The following is an 18,647-nucleotide window of genomic DNA, read 5'->3' as shown; positions in this document are numbered from 1 at the left end:
CATGCAGTACTTGACGACCACAGTTTGAGAAAGACTGCTGTAGAGGTTCATCTGGTTTAGTGGCGAGATCCAGGAGCCCAGAAAAAGCTGTTAACATTGCAATCCAAAACTCTGTAGATTGCAGTGGGTTTCATTACACAAGAGGATGCACAACACACACCAAAAACATGCAACTCAAACTATCCCCCTTGGTTATTTTGCTGTGTGCTTTGTTTTTGGTTTCCGTGCAAACATCATACCTCTGTGCTGGTCTGGTTCTGCCCCTGCGAGCTCGGACTGCCCCGCTCATCTGCCTCTCCTCCCGCCATCGCTTTATCCACATCCAGGGAGTCCATGCTGGAAGCCGAGGCGCACGCCGAATTAATGCTGGAGCGCTGCGACTGGGCCTCCTGCTCACAGGCCGTGCCCACCGAGCCGGTTCTGCGGTGCTGCCCGCCACCGGACGATCCGGAGGAGGGGCGCCGCAAAGCTGTGGAGGAGACCGAAGACGAGGAAGACGAAGTAGAAGACGAAGAGGAAGTCTGACGCGCCGCTTCGTCCATGCTGAGGGAGGCCTTCTCCAGCTGGGAGGTGATGTCGTCCAGGGAGATGTTGGAGGCCGCAGGTCGGGAGCTGGTGCTGCCGCCCCGAACCGTGCTGGCCGGCGACGCTCTGGCACTGCTGCTTGTGCTTCCTGAGGGAAATGTTTAAGAAAAAATATAAACACTGAGAACACAGAAGTGATATACCACAAAAACAGTCAACTTTGACATGTTCAGAAATCCCTGTCTTTGGATTTTTTTGCAAGTAGAGTTTTTAGACTTTTTGTCCATTTCATTCATAAAAACACAAAACTTAAACACGTTCAAGGAAGATATATCTACAGATGTCAGGATGGACCGATGAAATGAATGGACAAAAGAACAGACGGATGGATGAAAACAGCCTGTTCTCACAGTTAATCTCTAGAAATAAAAAAAAAAAACTGGACTTCATTTCCTCTTCTTTATCAACTCAACCACTTCATCCTTAATGAAGCTAATATGGATGTGGGGGGATATTTTTTTTTTAATTTCAAATTGAAAAACAATTCTTAATATTCATCGAAAAACACAAAATCTAGTGAAAGAGCAAGAGGCCCCCCTTCATAAAAACCCTTTTGTGTATTTTTCTGTGACTGGACAGAGTCTGACTGCTTCCTGTGAGCCGCTGCTCATTTGGTCAGCCTTTCCTATTCTGAACCAGCGGAGAACAAAGCCGGCGCTCATTCTCCCCTCGCAGTGACTCATTTAAAAGTACCTATTTATCCCGAGAGAGTCAAACTCAAGTCTTTGTAATTCTGCTGACCTTTGATTTGCACACAAAGCAGGGGAGTAACTCATGACACAATCTCCTTAAAATGCAGCACGCTGTGAAGAGACTGAACTACCTCCGCTGCTTCCCCCTCCACTAGTGCCAGGGTGCTTGGTGCTGGCACTGCGGCCCCCGGGGCCCCTCTGTTGTCCCTTGTTCTGGCTGCGAGACGCCGAGTTTGGTTTGGAGATGGTGCTGAGCTCTTGCTCGATGGAGCAAAGGTCGGCCATCAGGGCATCCAGGTCGACGGTGTCTCCCTGATTCAGAGCCTCTGTGAAAAGATTTCACAGGGGATGGAAGGGGAAGCAGGTTCATTATGGAGGGAACTCAATAAATTAGGAAATTATTTGTTTGTTGTGCTGCTTTTTGACACCCGAGTCTCACCGTTTATGTTGTACATAGAGAAGCGGTAGGAGAAGTTGGCTATGTTCGTCTCCTGCCTGAGAGGCGGCTTCTGCAGTGCTTTTTGTGGCCGACCGTCATCCAGACTCTGTGATGAATGAAAAAAAAAAAAAAAAACAGCAAACACTGAAACACAACCAAGACAGAGGATCATAACAACCACGTCTGACTGCAACGCTCCTCAGTGTCTCACACACACAGCGCTGCATATCTGCACAATGTAAAGTGAAGGGGAGAGTTGCTAGGAAACAGAGACAGGATTAGCAGTGTTACGGTTTCCATGGATACAGCCTCTTCCTTATTTCCTCCTGCCTGTCTGCCTACCTGTGTGAGCTTGTCCAGCTCGCCCAGCCAGGCCCCAAACATCTTGTCCAGGTCCTGGTCCTCCTTGTCGCTGTCCTCCTCCGCCCCGTGGTCCAGCTCGTCGTCCGACACCTGATCCATCTGCACACACAAAAATTTGAAATTGCTATATTATAGATTATAGAAGAGAATTATAGATGAGAAGACACCAGTTCATCCCAGAGCAGCCAGTGAAAGTGATGCAGGAGAGATTAAAGGCCACACACAACATTTAAGGCCATAATAAGGACTGAAATGTGTTAAACTGAGGGACTTCACAGGTGTTTTTAGTGATACAGCACCCCCAAGTGGACAAAAAGAGTAGATCAGCTGAATATAAATGAAATCAAAATCACCATTTTCATTTCATTGTAAAGCAAAAAGTTAAATCAAGAGGAAGCATTGTTTCAACTGATGGCATAAATAAAAAGTAAAACTTAAAGAGTAGGCACATACTCTTAACAGGAGTTTAGATTTTTTATTTTATGAACAACTTTTTGATCAAATTTTGGCAAACGTGACATCACCACAAATCAAATGCAAAACAAAATCCACCACATATATGTGAGATTTTATATATATATATATATATATATATATATATATATATATATATATATATATATATATATATATATATATATCACTGTATATAAAGAGGTTATTAAAGGAATTAGTTTAAAACCTAGGAGTTTAGAATTTCACATTGTACATAAACCTATATTTGACAGCAAGAATCTTGGAAGCACAAATGAAAATCAACTATTTACAGCTTTAACCCGTAAAGCAAATAAATACGTAGGACTGAATATTTTAACTAGAACATGAGGAGGAGATGCTATCAATCACAATATGAAGATCTGTGGACAGTAAATGTGAGTCAATCCTTTGATACAGTCCAGCAATCTCCCTCCAGAGCCATCTGATGGAATATGCCCCGGTAATCCCATTGATGTTTTCAGACGGTGTCACTGCCTCCAGTTACCCAACCCATGTAGTGTCAGTCACCAGCTGGGTCTGTACCAAACCAGGATTAACCCCTCTGATGACCCTCATTCGTTTGATCTGACAAAATATATATATATATATTTTATGCTTTTATGGGAATTCCTGAGCTTCTACAAGAAAAGCTGTTTGAAAGCCATGTTGTGCTACAGGAGAGAGGTAAAAGCTTCAAATATATGTGGTTGGAGCTGAAAAGCAAAGCAGTACTGGACGGCAACACTGACTGAAACCCCACAGCAGTTGGGAGACACTTGTTACAGTGTCACATTACAGCATCGATGATGGATAGCTTCCTGCCTTGGCATTGGGACTTGGCCCATCGGCTTGAATAAGAAGGTGGGATATGCATGTGCAACCTAAAAACAAACCAAGTAAAACTGGGTGCGAGCGTGTTTGAAATTACATCCATCCTCTCGCAAGCGAGTGTGCTAGGCGGAACAGGAAATGGCCTGGATGTGCAGAATTCCTCATTTCCCTTATGACCCGCTCCGAGTCGGGAAACTCCAGCTGTCCTTCTGTTTTCTGCACCACTTACTGGGAAGGGGAGGGATTTTGAGGGTGTGGGAAGACAAGTTGAAAATGAGGTCCAGACTCCTCCACCCTTACAGCCATCAAATGGACCATTTACTGAGGCCTTGTGGTTTGCCAGTTCACCATTCAGTCATTATCATTTCTTGATTTGGGTACATGTGGCTCCAGCGACACTCACCGACACTTGTTTTAGGGTTACTGCACATTTAGCGACACAATACTTTTGAGACTGTATAGTAACTCTGATTTAATTTACAGCAGATGAAGTGTCAGTCTTGATTAAATCTAGACAAATATGAGGTAACCTCCCCCACCCCCCCCAAAAAAAAACCCAGAGTAAAAATTATTGCATAACCTAAAACAAAGCACTCTTCGACAATGACTCTAGTTATGTCATCCTAATGGAATCACAGCCTCAGCCAGAGATCCTGCTGCAGGTTTAAGCGAATTACCACCTGCGGCCCAGCTTTTAAGCTTATGGACCATGACCTGGCCGAGATGCAGGGCTGGGAGGAAGCTGCTGTGTGTCCGAGAGTGTGTATGCGCAGGAGCATCATCACCACTGAATGCCAGCCTTGGCCTTTTCCCTCCTGATACAGAGCTACGCTATTCTGTCTCGTCTGAGCATGACCGACACTGATCTGGACGGGTCAGGGGTCTAAACTGAATGAGCAGAGGTCAAAGGACTTCCCAGAGGAGTCTCTTTTCCTAGGTCTTTTTGTGAACGACTGCTGTCGCAGCTGATGAATCAACAAAAAAGGAATAAAGGGAAGAAAGCATAGTGTGTTTTTTTTGTCAGAATAAGATGCACCAATCTTCCAGCCCATACCGATTATCGGTTTTCTTTGAGGTCTGGCCTGCAGAATCTGATTTTGACAGTTTCTAAAAGTTAGGAAATCGAAATATTTTGAACAACACATTAAGTAAATTTTTTACTATTTGAATTTTATCAGCCAGTCACTGCATGGCCACAGCTGATCAAGGGGAAACCGACCAAACTTAGACCAACTAACTTGTAAATCTCTAATCGGAAACAGAAAGGTCGTCTTCTTACAATGAAAAACTCTTCTCATGAGACTAGAGAAAGTATAGCATTTAGCCCTGATAACAGCAAAGAGGTAGGAGGAGGAAAAGCGAAGGAAAAGAACAGATATCTATCTTTAGCCATTCAGTTCAAAGAGTGTCAAGAAGATTAGAAGAGCGCCTGTGTAACAAAAGGAACAGATAGTGTATGTAAATTTTGAATCGTGCTGCTGAAAAAAATGCTTAAAAGTGTTGGATTTTTGGTCAATGTATTTTTGTCACCAGAGAAAGTAGGTTAATAAGTGACGAACTCCCTGACTTCTAGTCACATGACTTGGAATGACTGATCCTGCCTGCGGGATAATTTCACACCAAACTTGATACACATGAGGCGCCAAACCACTGACATCATGTCAGATCAAAGGATTTGGTTGATTGTTTCTTTGTCATAACAATGCTTCTTGGTAATAAATCTCTCGCCATTAGAAAGTCTTTCAATTAAATTGCAATACATCTGTATAGATTATACATTTGTATGCGTTGTACCAGAAGAAAAAACTCCCTTTGTGTCAATCAAGCTTGTTCGGTACAATTGATTGAACTGCATAACAGCAAACAACTTTTCTTACTTTTGTGCCAAGTTTATAGTGCATTAAAAAAAAAAAAAAAAAAACAAGAGATCTACACCAGGAGGCCCCAGATCTCCCTGCTTCTCTCCATTAGTTGGAGAAAAATGCATGAAATTACATCACAGGTCAGGCTGGGTCTTCTTGGCCGAATCCTCGCTAAGTTCAGTTTGTGTAATGCCGACAGAGTATCCCTGACCATTTGGTTCCCATTAAAACGCCGTTTGAGATTGACTAACAAGTTTTATGATTCAGCTTTCAGTTCCAGACAAGTAGTAGTCTTAGGTCTGGGGAGTTTACAAGAACGGTAAGTTGCTGACGTCTCAGTTAGCAACAGGCATGGGTCACTGGAGGTTTTGGTAAGCAAAGAACAATCATTATGAGGAGTCATTAAAAAAAAACACATGGTTACATGTTCAAAAAAAGTTTTGAACATGTAACCATGTAACTCTGCTTTCTGTTCGCTGAACTGGGAAAGAGAAGTATCTGTCCTATCTGGCCTGATTCATGACCAGTGTTTCCAGTTAACATTCAAATACCAAAAGCTCAATAAACGTGGATTATGAATAAATCCTTTCATATTTCAAACAGACAGGAAATATGAGGGCTGAGACGTGGAAAACTGACATAACTAAATAAACAGTTTGGTAGCCAGATACTTCCGCTTGAGCTGATTTTTCCATCAAGTATTTCTAAACAGGCTATTTCTAGATTAAATGTTGTCTTCATGAACTGAAAACTGAATCAATCTTGTTCTAATATCCATTTTTCCCCCTCCATATTACCCTCGCAATGCCACCTCCCAACTGAAAAGCCTTAACAAATTATATAATACTAGCAAAGTGAGCCAAAATTAAAGGGAAGCACTATGGAAAATAAGAGAGTAGGGAACAAGAGGTCGTTAACAGAAACTCATTGAACTGTAAGAAAACATGAATAGCTGCTGCGGTGCTTGGCTGTAAACACAGATTGGGAATTCTTCAGAGTTTAGTGGGATACAAACATTTAAAGCTCTTAAAGTCGCTGGCAGCAGATGCAGGAGTTTCACCACTGCTAGGAGTGGCTTTAAATCTGCCAGGTCTGAGGACTACAGCTAATAGGTCATTTAAGATGTTCCCCAGTACAAAGTCAGAGGAGAATCATTTGGGGACAAAGTGGTGCAATTAACCCTCCTGGTGGGGAAACCATATGCGCAAAGCAATTCTAACGGCTAACATTAGCTTCTGATGCTCCTAAACACATTTGAAGACAATTAGGCTACTATTTTTAAGATGTTGTGGAGCATATTTTTTTCATTTTGCATGCAAACAACATAATTACCATTAAAACTTGAGAGTTTCTTAATCTTATGACTCATGACTTACACATATATGCGTCTAGTTGTCAAAATAGCCTGCATGGGATAAACTGAAGTCATAAAACAGACACTGAAATCCCAAGACATAAGACATCACAAATGACATTCTGCATCACAATGAGCCTGCTTAAAAGCCTGCAAAGTCCATCTTGTGCTATCGCGTGTGACGAGCCTGTCAGATCGAGGCCTTCGTCAAAGAACAAAGCCTCCCGGTCTTGAATGCTTGGTCTCAGTGCCACCGAGATATAAAACAGATTCGATCTCTCTGCAAAATGTGAGAACGTCTAATTACTTCCAGGCTTATGTTTGCAACACAGATTATGGTCACTCGCTCATATCCGCTGCTATTTATCCTTTTCTTTTTTGTTGCTGACTAAATCCAAACCACAATAACACAGAAAATGTACAAGGCAGTACAAGCCTACCCACTCACTGTGCAACTGAAAAAACTCCAGCTTCTAACTAACGGTGACTGACTTAAACCTTTGACCTTTAGTGAATGTGATATGCCACTCTAAAGGTAACATAATAATGTTTGAGTTGGATAAATATTGGGCTGATTCTAGTTAGAAAAACAAAGATGAAGCCTATATCTGAAAACTTTCTGCTGACAACTTTCTGTACATGACAACTTTGGGTAATCCCCAGGTAACTGTGGCTCATCCTGCAATCAGAAAGATGTGGGTTTGATTCCAGCTTCCTCCTGCCACATGTTGATATGCCTGTAGGCAAGGCACCAAACATCAATGTTTTTGCATCTGTGAGTGCAACTGGGCTAATGCGGCTCTACTGTGACGCACTTTAAGTGGTTATAACAACAATATGGATATAAACTCAGTTCATTGTTAGCCGGTTTGTCTGCGTTTCATTAGACGGACGTGAGAAATGACGACTTCCGGTTACAAGAGGCCAAAATTTTCATGAACGACAGTCTTTTGGTAACTTCAGAGTCATGGTCAAGCTACTCTGAAGGAAACCCAGAAGGAGTTTACAGTAAGCAATGCAAAGCGAGCTAAATTTAAATCGTTAATATAGGAAAGTTAAAAATGTCAGTAATTGTGCACAATTCAATCTAAATATAAGATGTGAGAAGAAACCCGTCTTTAGAAGCAATAAATGAATTAATTGCATGACAAATTAAAACCAGAAGCTGGATGAATAAACAGTCTTCAGTCTGGTGCACTGGTCTTAACTACTCTTGTTTTTTAAAGTGCAATTTTCTTTCCATAGACTTTGCAATTAATTTAGTTTATTGTACGTTTCTTTTATTTGTTTTGGATATTTAAAATGTCTTCCAGTTTCAGTGTGAAAAGTTCATTAGAATTTTAAGTTTATTAATCTTTGAGAATTTGTGCTTGCCTTTGCCATTGTATTACTTGAAAATAGTTTCAAAGCAACAATTTTATATTTATTGCAGTAACTTCTGGGACAATTTATTGTCGAGCAAATTGTGTTGTTCTCACAGGCCTTTTTTGAAGGATGCTGTCCTTTTTGTGTAGTTGTCTTTTAATTAAATAAATTTGGAGGATCGTAATCATTTTCAGTGATGCAAAATTTAAAAAAAATTAAAAAAAAAACTGTAATCAGCCACAAAATATCTGATCAGTTGCTTCTTTAGGAGTCACTGACGTCTGTTTTGGCATCATTTCTGAAATGTGGAAAATACTGTAAATATCTTAGAAGCAATAACACTCTCGTCTTCCGCTGAATATTAATGTCGCTGTGTTTTCATATCAGGACTGTGGTAGTAAAAAAAATAGCGACATCGATCACATATAAAGGAGGGACTGTTGGGAGGACAGATGAGCTGGTTAAGTGCAACAGAGGAAGAAAGGGGTTGATGGATGGACACAATAACAGGGGAAGAGCTACCATTAGACTGTGAATAGCGTCGGGGGCTGATCGCCAAAGCAGCGGCTCTGGCGACATCAGTCACGCACGAGCAACAGCCACCAATCAGACGCACACATACGGAGTCAGGATCAGTCGAGCGTGGCATGACACAGCGATCCCGGACGATTTATACAGCCAATTAAGAAGGAGGGGTGCATAAAGAGCTGAGGGGGGCCGCAGAGAGGAGAGACAGACAGATGGAGAGCAGGAGCTGCACAAACCCAACCTAGAGAGGAGGGGGATAGTGGAAGTGCACGGTCACACTGGTGGGTGGGAAGTGTGAGGACGCAGCGAGCTCACCAGCATCACGGCGAGGCGAAATTCAGCAGCAATTGTCATGGCAACACACGCACAGATCTCTGCCACACGAGCCTCATCACTCTCGCTACGCTGCGCTAGTTCCTCTAACCACAAACGGAACAATCATGTGCTGGGTTCTGTTGTCGGTCTGCATGGAAACATCGACAATAAAATCAACAAGAAACGCAAAAGGTGATCTGTGCTCGGTGAGAGCTCTCAGAACGTCAACTCTGTTCGCTCATGAACAAACATTACAGAGGATGCGTCAGCTTCCCTGTAGGGCACGAGCCGAAATCAATATTCCTGTTGAGAGATCAGGTTCCGTCCAGACGCATACACCCCATACACACACACACACACAGACACACACACACACACACACACACACACACACGCAGAGGGGCTCAGGTGGTCTGCTGTAATATGTTCACACACCAACGCCAACTTTTAAACATGATGCAGCACTGAGGCTGGGAACACAGGGATTATTCAGCGTTTGGTCAGCGGAGGGTTTAAATAAACCAGAATGCACCTGCAGTGTGAATTAATCAGCACCAACGCTGCTTCAACTCCATGGTTTTTCTGCAAACAGATATTAAAAAAGTGACACACCTGACAACGTTATACGCTGGAAAGCTTTTAGAGAACGTGACAGTTATATATCGACACTTCATATTTCTGTCAGCATTTCCCCGCGAAGGCAGTCAGTTTGATTAAGCGGACAGAAATTTATTGATTAAACAATTACATTAATCACAGCGAGCATGGTTACTTTTGCTGCCATTTTGAGCTTCTTAGAAGGATTAACAACATTTGAGTTGGATTATATAGTTGGTGCCATTATGTTTTCAGTTCAGGGCAGCAACAAACAATTATTTTAGTAATCGATTGTTTTATCACGTATTCTGATGATTATTTGGATAAAATTTAAAAATTCTGCAGATATTTCATTTAACCACTTTGTTTTTTTTACACACAATATTAGAAATACAATAAAAGATGCAAATAATGAATAAATTTTTTAAGTAAGAAAACTGTATTTTTCTGTACAACAGTGCATCACAATGAAGTTGGTGTAAAGACAAACAAATGTCAGTGTCTAGGAGGAATATCTCTGTCTCTCTCTGTCCATATCCCTCCTGCAGCTGCTGTTTGGTTTTATCCGTCTCATCGGGCAGACCCGGAAAATTTGCCGGACTCGTTTCCAGCCATACCTCCTCCAGCATTCCTCCATGTGCCAGGAACGCACAATCGCATACCAAAAGGCCTTCATGGCTCCATCTCAGAACCAGCAGGAGAGATCGGCTCAAGTGTGGCGTTTTAAAAGCGCCTTAAGAAAACAGTTGCCATGATAACTGTGATCAGCTGTGCGCGATGTGCACGGCCGTGCCGACGGCCGTGCCGAGCGGTACGGACAGCTGAGCGGAGGTGTTAGTGGGAGTCTGTGAGTGACACTGAAGCAGTGTGAATCGCCAGCGAGCAGCCACAAGCTCGGCCTGGTGGATTATTTGTGTTTGTTTTGTTTCGCTTCTCCTATCAAAAGGTCTTGTGCTCCGTGAGTCGTCGGCTCATCACAGTCACACAATGTTAAGTCAGCAGTCTAAACACAGATTCATCTGTCTGAACGACGAAGAAAAGCAGCAGCTTTATCCTTTTTTCTCTGGCTGAATGAAGCACACAGTATCGCTGCATACTGCTGGTCAGCTGGTTGAAAGAAGGCTTGTATGTTTTACTGTCACTTTGTTTTTAAGTAGGAATATTTGGAGCAATTCTGTATCAAAAATATATTAAAAAAAAAATGCAGTTTGATAAAGGAGATTTTTTTTTAACTACTGCACATGACACATTCAGGTACAGCTGGGATACTAAAAAGCAACTTTTATACACGTTTTATTCTCAAATATGGGTATAATCTTATTCAAAAATGTCTAAACCTAAAACTGACTGTTATCAAGTGGTTATAATGTTGTATAATCTACTCATCCAGGCGTTGACGATGCCTTCGAATTCTACTTTTAGAAAATCAAACCAAATTGCCAGTCAGTTCTATACTTTCCCGTTTTTTTTAAATTAGTATACTTTTGATTGAAGTACAAAAAATATCATGTTTTATTTATTTCCCTTGACTGAACCATATTGGATCATGACTTAATACATACCAAACTGTGATTGCTGTGTATCTTTACAACCCTAGTAAAAACAAAGTGCAGCGCATATTTATTGGTTTTTCCGTGGAACAGATTTATTGGTGAAAACTAGGAATGACGTCCGGTCATGCCGCGAGAATCTCCGTCTCTTTAGTAAAGAAATAAGTTCAGTTTGACAACCAAAGACATAGAGAGCAACGAGGAAACTTCTAAATGCTACAAAGCGCAACATCTTTCTGCAAACCACAGCTGCGACTCAACCTCACATGCTTCCACTTAAGTCGAGAATTATCTCCTTCGGTGAGGAAGACTCTCCCCTTCCCTCTCATTTAGCTTTGATTTACACAACCTTCTGGAGGCTTTTTGGGGCGTAACCTGTATGCTCCTCGAACTCTGAATTCACAACAACAAGCAAACAACACAGATCTCGATTGTCAACAGGGAATGCCACTTAGTTAAAAATGTAATTCAGTCAGATGACTGATGGTGCTGGTTTGAGAGCGTAGAGCCCCAGACACGCATGTCGGAGAGACAGACTGCAACATAGCCAGGACATTAGGCCACCAGAAACAGAGCTTCACAGGAAGCTGTCTGCAGGATTCCAAACATTCATCTGGTAGATACTCCACAATTTATGTTTATTTAAAATATTAGACACCAAAGTTCACTTATAAATTATGGCAGATATTTCTAGAGAGGGCAGGAACGTTGAAAAAAAAAAAAAACTAAAAATGAATGGAAAGAAGGAAGAAAATACAAGAAAGGAGGATAGCAGGAAAGGATGACAAGAAAAGTAATGAATAAAGGAAAGAAACTCAAGTAAGCAAGGAAGGACTCAAGACAGCAATACAGTAAAAGAAAGAAAAAAGTAAAGGAAAGATAAGAAAAAGAATAAAGGGAGGAAGAAGGACAAAATATGATGGTGAGGACATCAGGAAGGAAAGAAGGAGGCAAAAGAGATGAAAGTATGACATAGGGGAGGAAAGAGGAATGAAAAGGAGTAAAGACCAATGAAAGGAAGGACAAAAGGAAAGTAGGAAGGAGGAAAAAGGGCACAAGGAAGGAAAGAAAGATGGGACACAAAAAGGGTGGAACAATGGAAGGAGGACACAAGACGAACAAAGCACAAGGAAGAAACGAAGGAAAGAAACAAGGACATGAATGAAGGGCACAACATTGCCCAAATGTTGTGCCCATTCCCACACTTTCCAAGGTGTGGAAATATTTTTTCCTCAATCCTATTTTCTCCATCCATACTCACTCAGAGCTGGAAAATACTTGGATACCATTCCGTACTTTAAAAAAAAAAAAAAAAAACTGTATAGGAACGCTGTGCTTGATGCTTTCCAGAAACCTGCCCTTTCTTTCACCACAAGGAAAAACAGCAATGCCAGCATTTATTAACTATAATTTACAGGAACTCTTACCTCTGAAGTGGCTTTTCCTTTCTTCCTACTGAGGGTAAAGGTCAGACCACCACTCCACTCTGCGGCTGGGCTTTTATCCCCTGGAAAAAAAACAACAAAGAAACAAAACGGAAACCATGATCAGACATGAGCAAGTTTCTGACTGAGCCTGACGTCAACTCGCCGAAGTTGGCATCTTTGGTCAAACGCAACAGACGGACTTTTGTGTTTCTATTTGCGCTGCAGAGGAGCAGAGACGCTCGACAGCTGGAACGGATCGCAGCGAGTTCTCCGTCACAAGAATGCCGAGGATTAACTGGGAAGGGTGCTTGAGCGAGAGACTTAACTGTGCTCAGACGAAATGACTCGTATAGTCGGAGAAACGCTGTCTGTGAAGTTCTTAAAGCAGTCAGCCAGTGTTCCTGTGAATACTTCTAAATCAAAACAGTTCAACTTATAGGGAGGAAAACTACCTTGATAAATGCGCACAGCTGGATGAAAACGGTACCATGCCTTACCCAGTAATTTCTAACATGAGTCAAAGCAGAAGCCTTGCTCAAACTGTTAGGTGTGTGTCAATGTGACTCATGAGTCTGCAAGTTTTAGCACTTCAGTGGGTCATTAACTTGCGACAGTGCTGAGTCATACATTAGGAGGTTGTTGTTGATAAAAAAAAAACTACATGTTCAGGGTAAGTAAGCGTTTTAAACAAGCATTTCTACACACTACGGCAGTTTTGAGGTCATTCTGAGCAGAAACAAGCCCACAGCATCACAGAATCTCAACCATACTTAAAAGTGGGGAAGAGGACAAGAGGAACCCCCAAGTATGATAGATCCTCTATTGTATTTAACAATGGGAATGACGTGCATTTGCGCTCCTTTTCGTGCCAAATCTATTTACAAAGTACTGCTAAACAACTCAGTCTTACTCATCCTGGACCAACATGCTCGATCATAATGTAGCTGTGACTGTGATTTAGTTGTGGAGTATCAGAGGTATGCAGCTGATGTTGTGGCTAACTACAGAGAAGCTGGTCCCGCTGGCCTCAGCTGTTTCTTTTGCTGTCCTGCACGCCAACTGTTGTTCGGACGCAGCATGTGGCCCTTACAGGCAAAAGAAAACCGAGCGTGTGTTTTCACAGCAAACAGACTCCCTGCAACAACGCAGAGAGAGTGCTGTAAAGAGATAGTATGACAACTTGAGTCATCCTTCCACACGTGCCATAAAAAATAACAAAAAAAAAAAAAAAAAAAAACATAATTGCCCCGTTAGATTATAGGTCAGGCCGCTCTTGTAATTTGCAGACGGCCGACGCGCGATATCGCTCAGTCAACACAAGGCTATTGAACAGGTGTGGCAGTGACACACGGGTCTGCGCAGCTGCAGGGAACAACAGTGGCCTCAGTCACAACAGCGAAGGGGCCGCTTCGCAGCTGCTCCGCTGCTGAAAACAAAGGCGGGTCTGCGGCACACGCGCAGACAAACAAGACCGGCTTGCCGTCGAGACGCAGGACTGCTAAAAAAGCAGCTCGAGCTTGCTTGTGTATTCAGAAGGTGAAGTGTCCATATAAATTAAAGTGAAGGCAACCCACTCCAAAAAATACACACCTCCCCTGTGTCATCAGTTAACGTCACACACGGGGTTCAGTGTGGTGGACACAGGTGTGTCCTTGTCTCCCCGGGCTAAAAGTTCGGCTTTGGGTTGCTCATTTCCTGTCTGGAGCAGGAAGTGGGAAGAAGGGAAGGGCTCTGAGAGAGCAGGGGCGGTTATGATGTCACTGCAGGAAATAAAGGCAGGATTGTGTAGGGGGGGAAAGTACAGCAAACAGACGATGGCAGAGAAAGAGCGCTACAGTGGTTTACAAGCATGTCCAAGATGGTGACGTTCACACAGCAGCACACAAATCATCTGCACAAATCAAACATGATCCTCAATTCTCCAAAGTTCCGTTTTAAGGGGGCAGTTTTTAGTAAAATCACCTTTTTTATGGCTTTATATCATGTTATAATGTTATTCCCTCCTCAAAAACACACATGGAGGCTCACCTTGATTTTTTAGATGCATGTTTGAGAAATCCTTTAATCCCTCTTGGTAACCATTCAGCTGTGCAAACGCCTGGGTGAACCTAGCTCCGCCTTCAATGTGCAGCTCCACCTCAGAGCAGCAGCTTCCAAACTTCTGAGCTCCCCTGCAACACCCCCACTCAGCTCCTTCAGACTAGCCAGCAGCAATTAGCAAACACCTGTTGGAACTGTGCATCTACTGAGCTCGTATGAACTACTTCTCAGTGCATCGCTGGTAAAAAATGTTGTTAAAGCTTTAATAGAGGAGCGCTGCTGAGATGACTTCCTGAAGGCGGAGTGTCAGAAAGAGCAGGAGCATCAACTTTACCAAGTCAAATTTCTTTTAAATTTCTATAAAATGATACTAGGCACATCAAAAACACATAATACTGCCCCTTTAAAATGTTTTAACCAGACAGAGCTAATAACTGGACCACAGTCTGTTTTCTGAAATAGATGAAGCTCAGCGGTGACCCTCAGCCTTCCTGTAAAAGGTGCAGAAGGCGACCATCAGCCAGCCGTTTGACGATGTGCCACATAGTCGACCGGCGATCTGAAGGCATTAGTATTGATCAGTGGATTGCTTTTGTTTCAGGTCAAGTGCAGTCGACCTCTTCATTGGGTCAATACAAAAAAAAATAAAATAAAATAAATAAAGATTTAAAAAATCTCTGCTAAGGTCGTTTGATCGTCAGTGCCTTTGAATCTATGTATTTTGAAGGAGCGCTCCACTGTGGCCTGGAAGGTGCTAGGCTCGAATACCAACTTTGGGTCTTGGGGTTTGCATGTCCACCCAGAACCTTTCTACTTTCATGTCTTACCAACTATTTACTCAACCACCGCATCTCAGTTTACAGTTAGTAGTCCCATATTTCTGAGTAATTATGAAGATAAATCATCTTAATAAAACTCTTGGGTCACTTTATTGCTACAGGGATGAGATGACTTAATTCTTCGATCCCTACTAAAACATCATGTTGCTCCCCTCTGACTGGCTAATTTGTTGTGTAAACAGGCAGCTAACTCATAAACTGGCTGGTTAAAGTACAATTTAATTAAATATGTTTTATGTTCCACTGTCTTAATGAGATTTTATATTATTTTCTGAAGTCTTTAAACTTCACCATATTTTCAGTAATTGTTCTGATCCTCATTTGTGCCACTCGACTCTTCGACTATGCCCTCTGATCAACTCCTAGCAGAAAATAATTAAAGGAGCTTTATTTATTGAAGTAGCACATCCACATTTAACTGTCATTAAATGATGATTGTTGTGAATCCGACCGTGGAAAACTTATGTAGCACCTCTAGAAACTTTGTTTATTTTTCAGATTTTTTTCACCTCTGTTTGCTATTTTTTAAGTAAAGATGCAAAATATAACAATTTAAACAATATTTTTTAACAAAAAGGATCCGCATAATTATGTTACATGTAGAGCTTAACCAGAGAAAATTTAAAAAGTGAGATTCTTTGTCGAGATCAGAGCTCAAATCCATTAGTGAAGAAGTTATTGAGACAAGCTCTACTATTATTTACCTTCAGCTGTTTCCCCTCATACAATATGCAGTCTGGTTCTGATTACAGTGAGCCCATCTCCACTCCTCAGTGGGATTCTCCATGCTCTCAGTGAGCACTCGCCCCCTGGAAAAACCACACATGGTGGGAATTATGGAATAATGCTGTGTCAGGAATGTTCCCACGATGGCCAGTGGGATCTAATGGAGGTCCCACTGGTTGGTTGGCAGCCGGTTGGGTTTAGCAATAACACACATGCAACGTTGCACAGTGAAATACTTCTTGTATTAGCCCACGTTTTGGACCTGCTGCTTTCGCGCTGGATCAGAACCGCTCCTTTGTGGAGATTTATTTGCGCCTGGGTTTTGCTTGACGACAAGGGAATATTGTGTACTCTATAACCTCACTGCCGGCACGGCTCTGGAGCAGAGCTGATATTATTAAAGATACGCATTTCTACTCATTTACACTGTCTTGCAAAACTGTTCACACCCTTCCAAACTTTTCCACATTCAGTCAACGTAAAAGTGAAAAAGTTCAAGGTTCATGGCTAAGGTTTCAACAACTCAAATTTAAGACCTAATTAAGACCATTATGAATAATATTTGACATCTGCATCACATACAAAGAAAACTGAGTATTGTATTTAATAGTAGTGCACAGTTTTTTTGGATAGGTTGGCAACAGAAGTGAGGTATACGTAAAGACGAATGTTATCCAGCAGACAGGGGACAAATTTACACTTACCTATGATAGACACAAAAAGCGAGATAGCTAGCTAGCAAGGGTATGCTAGCAGCTAGTTAGCATTAGCCTAAACTGCCTTGAGTCTCAGATCCTGACAGAAAAGTCCCACAAGAAAAATAAACTACATAGAATATGAGATTAAATGGTCCCGCCACCACATATTTAAGGCTAATTTACATCTTTTCTAATATATTTAAGAAATTTTAAGGCCTTAAATTTTAGATGCGTGACCCTGGTGACTGCTTTTACAAATCCCAGCTATCACCAGCAGCTATCATGGGGGGTCAAGACACAACAGCGACCTTTCCCTTGAGCTCCAAAAGCAGATAAATGGGCAAACTTTACTCACCAAGAGGAGTTGGCTGTGAGGCACGTGGAGCAAAAATAATCAGAAATCACTGGAGAGTGAGGATCAGCCAAGCAAGAAGAGATTACAAACGGTACTCAGCCACCAACTTAACCCAGAAACTCGGTCAATACAACCTTGCAGTCACTTTCAGAGCTGCTGGGGTATTAGTCAGACAGATTTGGATAGAAACAGTCACACATACACACATCGCTTTATGAGATTAAGCTTGTAAGTTTGAGTTACTGTCAAGGGATTCTGCTGCAAAAACTGTGCCAATCCACTTCTGCTACTGCAAGCACGGCACGGCAGCCTTTATTGGCCGGATTCTTTCTGCATTGTAGGTTACTGCAGTGAAACTCTAGATTCCTTCGCTGTCCTCAATAAACCCTGATGTAAAAAAATAAATAAATAAATACAAAAACAGAGCAGCCTGCCAGCGTTAGCTCTTACAGTAAATCCAGAGCACTACATAGAGGAGTGTGAGAAAAAGAGAGGCTTCCAGATTTTGGCAGTCGATGCGAGGAAAAAGACGGATGACCTCACCGCTTCCAAGTTGTTGTCTTGCGGATGAAGCCTCTTCCACCCAAAGTGTTTCACATTTTCCTAACAGGTGCGCCTCTGCTTCCTCCAGCCTTTCTGACGGGGGCCACTGCTAACATCGAGTTCCCACCAATGAGCAGGGCAATCAGCCAACTTCCCCCCACACTTCCTTGAGGTTTCACTGCCCACTTAAGTGCCGCCTGCCGAGGACATGAGCGGGGTAACTTTCCCGCATGTGGTTAGAAGATGCAAGGAGTGCATATTTAAAGAGCGCTCAGCCCTAGTTTTTCGGATCAGAGCTGGTTTGCAGCTTGAACTAAGCACAGAAACACTTGAAACAGTTGGAGGATTTCAATAATGTATGGCTGCACCCGAGTAAGTGTGTCAAGCTGCAGAACAGCTTCTGTGGCTGCAGTTAAAGAAGAGGACAACTTGAAGAATCTGTTACAGTTTTATAATTTATGGATGGGTCTAACTGGGGGTTATGATTAAACAAATCGAACTTTTTAGATGCACTCTGGTTTAACTGAGCAGTTAAGTTTAGCCACAAAACAGTCACTAAAAGTGTTGGATAATGATTTTTGCTGTAAATAGATCATTTGTAGCCGTTCAGCAGGGGAGTTTTAAATAAGGTGGTTTTCCTCAGTTATTCTATAACAAAGAAATGTCTTGAATATGTTTGGAGGGCACTGTACCTAAAATCCAACACAATGAACTGCTCTGAGAATAGTAATACCACCAGATTAAACTGCATCTGATAGCCTCATAATGCTGCCACGATTACATTTTCCCCAAATAACAAATAACGCTGAATCCTCGGTGGATTTCACTGGAATTCAACCCCGAGGTCAGCGGTTCACGCAGCAACCGTTCGCGCCGCTCTCCAAGCGGAGGTCGCTCACCTCAGAGTTTCAGGCCGAGAGGCGGGCATTTCGCAGTGGCGTGGGAGGAGACAGCAGTTTGATTTGTTTACAGCTGTGTGTGGTTCCTCCATCACCCCCAAAAACAAAAACAGAAGCAGCCTGCGCAAGTCGACAAGGTGGAGCGACGAAAAGTTGTTGTGG

At 42.3% G+C, this 18,647-nt stretch overlaps 1 protein-coding gene across 6 annotated transcripts in view; it reads right to left on the bottom strand.

Moving 5' to 3' along the window:
• Positions 1 to 18,647, bottom strand: part of raph1b (Ras association (RalGDS/AF-6) and pleckstrin homology domains 1b) — a 36,295-nt gene that overhangs the window by 12,919 nt on the left and 4,729 nt on the right. For all 6 annotated transcript variants that reach the window (XR_001425718.1, XM_015038155.1, XM_015038156.1 and 3 more), the window contains exons 2-6: positions 12,386 to 12,465; positions 2,059 to 2,178; positions 1,717 to 1,822; positions 1,409 to 1,603; positions 240 to 673 (exon numbers count right to left, since the gene is read on the bottom strand). Coding sequence is in view for 5 of the 6 variants with exons in the window: in XM_015038155.1 (XP_014893641.1) it covers positions 240 to 673; positions 1,409 to 1,603; positions 1,717 to 1,822; positions 2,059 to 2,178 (855 nt within the window). In the remaining variant the exon portion in view is untranslated. The remainder of the gene's footprint in view (positions 1 to 239; positions 674 to 1,408; positions 1,604 to 1,716; positions 1,823 to 2,058; positions 2,179 to 12,385; positions 12,466 to 18,647) is intronic.

This window comes from Poecilia latipinna, unplaced genomic scaffold (assembly GCF_001443285.1).
Source record: "Poecilia latipinna isolate Pla-1442-1.1 unplaced genomic scaffold, P_latipinna-1.0 Scaffold432, whole genome shotgun sequence".
Lineage (NCBI taxonomy): Eukaryota > Metazoa > Chordata > Actinopteri > Cyprinodontiformes > Poeciliidae > Poecilia > Poecilia latipinna.
Note: the sequence above shows the minus strand (reverse complement) of the source record. Positions and strands in the feature narration are given on the sequence as shown.